Source organism: Piliocolobus tephrosceles, unplaced genomic scaffold (genome assembly GCF_002776525.5).
Source record: "Piliocolobus tephrosceles isolate RC106 unplaced genomic scaffold, ASM277652v3 unscaffolded_40743, whole genome shotgun sequence".
Lineage (NCBI taxonomy): Eukaryota > Metazoa > Chordata > Mammalia > Primates > Cercopithecidae > Piliocolobus > Piliocolobus tephrosceles.
In genome coordinates, this window is record NW_022325136.1 from 1 (window position 1) to 4,194 (window position 4,194).

General features: G+C 45.2%; 1 protein-coding gene across 1 annotated transcript; it reads right to left on the reverse strand.

Annotated features, from left to right (window-relative positions):
* Positions 1-435: 435 nt before the first annotated feature.
* On the reverse strand, positions 436-3,611 carry LOC113223299 (translation initiation factor IF-2-like). Its single transcript, XM_026452781.1, has 4 exons — positions 3,573-3,611; positions 2,978-3,011; positions 2,291-2,628; positions 436-1,911 (listed from the first exon to the last, which is right to left on the reverse strand). Exons 1-4 carry the CDS (start codon positions 3,609-3,611, stop codon positions 1,513-1,515), a joined length of 810 nt encoding a protein of 269 aa, XP_026308566.1. The 3' UTR covers positions 436-1,512.
* Positions 3,612-4,194: the final 583 nt, after the last annotated feature.

The window sequence follows — 4,194 nt, forward strand, 5'->3', positions numbered from 1 at the left end:
TATCTTATATATTAAAGTAAGTTTTTTGGTTAGATTTAACTGATTCAAGAAGGGAAATCATGTATTGGTTCAAAAATAAGAAAAAGGCAGATTTTAGCCTTCTTAGGGGTGGGGGAGAGCCAAGGGAACAGCTGCCTTTTCTTTTAAATTTTTAGAATATTTTAAAATTTGGACTATAGAAACAGAGTTCTGCAGTGAATTAAACCAAGTAATATTTACTTTTAGGGGCTTTATCTAGACTAGAAGGTATGTTGAAGTGAGGAACTATTTTGTTTCTAAACTGTAGGTGGAATTTCCCTCCCTGCAAAAAAAAAAAAGAAAGAAAGAAAGAAACAAAAAGCAGGATCACTCTCTTAGATAACCATTGTGCAATGATCCAAATCAGGAAGCTAACAGCAACATATTGTTTTATTAGGTAATATGTACACCTGACTCAAATTCTGTCAATTGTTCCAGTCATCTCTTTGTAGGAAAAGAAAACGTTTTCACATTCGGTTGTCACGTCTCATGTGTTTGGCTGGTACCTTAGTCTTTTTTACAACCTTTCAGTTTTGAGAACTGGTTGGTTATTTTGTAGAATGTCCCAAAGTTTGAGCTTCTCTTATGTTTCATCATGATTAGATTCGATGTATGGCATTTTGGGTAGAAATCTACCAGAAGTGATGCTCTGTTTTCTGTGCATTATATATATCAGGAGACATATGATGTTGATATGTCTTATTACAAAAGTGTTTTTTTTCTTTTGTAACAAATAAATATTTTATGGGGAGATATTCTGAGGCTATGTATTTTGTTACTCCTCCAACTTTAACCTACTTTTAGCATCCCTTTATGATTCTTGCCTGAATTAATCTTACTGTGATGATTGCCAAATGACGATTTTCTAATCCCAACATTTTTTTTTTTACTGATTAGTTGGGAATCTCCTTTAAGGAAGAGCTTTCCTTTTTATTTACTTGATCATTCCTTCACATCAGGCTGGACTCATGGATTCTTATTGTATTCAGTGGATTTTAGATAGAATTTTACTTATATTGATAGCCTTGAAACTTTTCTCACAGATCAACCGCTGTGAGAGAAACCAATAAGCTGTTTCCCCAAATTCTAGGGGTGTGAACTTTGCACTCAGTGGATCTTTTCTTCGGGATCTTGTTCTGGGTGGAATCAATTTGATGGTGGCCCTCACTGCTTCCAGTCATACGTGGCTTAAGAATGTGATGGTTTAGGAGCATAATACATGGGAAATACTTCCTGTTGTATTTAAAAGTTAAAATGTGGAAGTTTGATGTCCGGTACGAAGAGCGAGGCACTGACCTCCCTGGACCCGAGCAGGTTGGTGGCCCCGGGCGGCCTCCCGTTGGCGGCTCTGGGATAGAAACCGCGGTGCATTTGTAAGTGCTTGCGCCTGGTTCCTCCTAGTTGTCCCGTTCGAGTTGTTCTTGGTCTGGAACGCGCGCTGGTCGTTATCTTTCAGCACTCCGCTTTCCACACCGCACGCTTTTCAGTTATGCTTTACATTTCTCCTCGACTTAGATTTCGTGAGCTTTTAAAATGGTCCCATGTTTTATTTTTTCTCGTGCGTGGGCCGTCGTGAGGCTTTAAACAGGAAGCTGTGACAGCACCCGGGCTCCGCTGCTCGTCACCTGGCCTTCTGCGCCACTCGCCCCGCGCCGCGGGTGCGGTCCTCCCTCCAGCAGAGGGTTCCCGGCGCCGGCGCCGCCCGCACGGGGCCGGGAGCCCTTCCTGCCCGCCGGGTGCGCGCGACGCCGCCGACAGCTGTTTGCCATCGGCGCCGCTCCCGCCCGCGTCCCGGTGCGCGCCCCGCCCCCGCCAACAACCGCTGCTCTGATTGGCCCGGCGCTTGTCTCTTCTCTCCCCGCAGCCAATCGCGCCGGGCGAGGAGCTCCTGGTCTGGTACAATGGGGAAGACAACCCTGAGATAGCAGCTGCGATTGAGGAAGAGCGAGCCAGCGCCCGGAGCAAGCGGAGCTGCCCCAAGAGCCGGAAAGGTAGGAGCCCCCGGCCCGCCCGCCCGCCCGGTCCCGGCGCTCCGCCCGTCCGGGACGCCGCCCTGCCGCCCCCCGCCGCTGCTGGCCCGACCGCGAGGCGGGTCGCGGGCTCGGGGGGCGGCGCCCGCGGCGTCTTGGTGACCTTTTCCAGACGCGGCCGGGCCCCGGCCCCGCTCCCCGCCCCGCGGTCCAGCTCAGGCCCTGCGATCACCGCCCTCCCGCCCTGCCGGCCGGCCCCGCTGCTGAATCACGGCCGCCGCGCGCTCCGGCTGTTTCCTAACTTGTGGCTTAGCTCCCGGGCGGCGGAAAGTGCGCGGACGCCGCTCCGGAGCCGGACATTCTCCCGCTGGCTCCCCGAGCCGCGCTCCGCAGTTGCGCTCAGGGCTGGCGCTCGAGTCTTCTCGCGGCTGGCGTGACAGCCCCGGCTCCGCAGACTCGGGCCCGCCGCGCAGGACGCGGGCCCCGTCGGCGGCGGAGTCGTGGTGGGGGCGTGGGGGAGGCAGAGACAGAGACAAGAGACAGGAGGCGGCGGGGAGGGCAGGGAGACAGCGGGCGCGGTGGGTTTCCGAAAGGATGCCCAGGGGGATGTGGAAGTTAGCGTGTTGTTTTGTCGTTTTGACTCAATTCTCATAGTTTTACGACTTCTGATGATTTCGAACAAAAGGTAAAAGTGTAGTCACACTTAAAAAGGAAGGCGGTAGTTTCTGGGTAGGAAAATAGTTTGGTTGGCTGTATCGTATTTCCAGCTGGCATACTGACATGTTGGGATTTTTTTTTTTTAATGAAGAATTTTAATGTGAATTCAGGAATCGTTCGTAGATCCCAGTTTGAAAATATGCCAAAGCACAGTATGATAGTTTCCTATTGATATAAATACAGATTTGTGGGTTTTTTTTTTTTTCTTTGCTCGCCTGAGGTGTTAAGTAGATTTTTTTTTAGTCATCTGAACGAACGAGTCTATTCTTTACCCAGAACATTGCAAAGTGAGTTGTGCAAGTCATACTGTAAATAAAATCATGTCGTAAACTCGATTTAGGAAAATGTTAAAATCGACTTTAAGGAATGTAGGCAAGAAGTCTGTTCTGATTTCTCAAGTATGTATTCTTTGTATATCACCACAAAATGGAAATACAATTAATTTCCCCGTGAGACATGTCGTTAGTAGGCCTTTTACTGAATATGCATTGTCTATGTATTGAATATGATTTAGTCACTGCTTTAGAGCGTTCAATGCTTTTGATCCTGAATCAGATGATCAGAGTCTAGAAAATTCCCAGTTTTTTTTTTTTTGTTTTTTTTTGTTTTTTTAACTTTCAACTGAGTTCTGGGATTTTGTTGATATTAGGCTTAGTGCTTAATTGTTTGCAGTGAAAACTTTTTATGTAATTCAACTTGTTCCTTTATTTAGTATTCCTTTTGTTTACAACTAATGTTACCAGCCTTCCAGGTAAGTTGTTATTTGTAGGGGGCTGGAGATGGGGAGTACAGGACCGTCTTTACTGTGCCACTAATCATAACTAACTCCTGTACTTAAATAGATTTGTAGTTTAATAGCAACCTTACTTTAACGCTTTTCTCTGTTTGGCATACTTTGTTGCGCATGTTTAGAACATATGTCATTACTCTTTTGCTTTTTTGTTTATCTGTTTATTTTTCTCAGTCGGATTTGGGGAAAAACTTGAACGTATACTTTCTGTTTTATTAGTGATACATGAACTTAATATCTGCATTTTTATACCTGTGTAAACTGTTGGTGTTTCCTATTGACTTAAATGGTTCATGTTTCTTATTATCCTATTATTTTGTACTACTCTGGGCAGCCTATAACCCAGAATCCTAGGTTTTAATTAATTAAAAGACTTACGCTTATGCAAAGCTCTCTCTTGGAACTTAGTCTGTGTTTAACAGCTTGCTGGTAAAGAGATCTGTTTGCTCTCTAGGACTTAAGCTTTGGAGAGTTTAATGAGTCAAACCTTTTTTACTTTTAAATTAAATACTCAGTTAAAACCGATTTATAGCTTTCAAAGACCTGAAATGGAGTCTTTTTTTTTTTTTTTTAGTATTAACTCAGTCCTATTTAGGTCTTATGTGTGACCTCAAACATTTAAATAGTATCTTTTCAGGCAGTGATGTCAGAGAGCGAATCAACATAAATGTCATTCAGAGGCAATGTTAACTTAGTATT

What these genes read in the sequence shown, in the direction of transcription:
- LOC113223299 (XM_026452781.1), bottom strand. Translation starts at nt 3,611, where the DNA reads ATGCGCAACAAAGTATGCCAAACAGAGAAAAGCGTTAAA. An exon ending in AAACAGAGAAAAGCGTTAAA is followed by an intron (nt 3,012 to 3,572) that starts GTAAGGTTGCTA and finishes TTTTATTTACAG; the next exon opens with TATGACTTGCACAACTCACT. An exon ending in CTCACTTTGCAATGTTCTGG is followed by an intron (nt 2,629 to 2,977) that starts GTAAAGAATAGA and finishes ATGAGAATTGAG; the next exon opens with TCAAAACGACAAAACAACAC.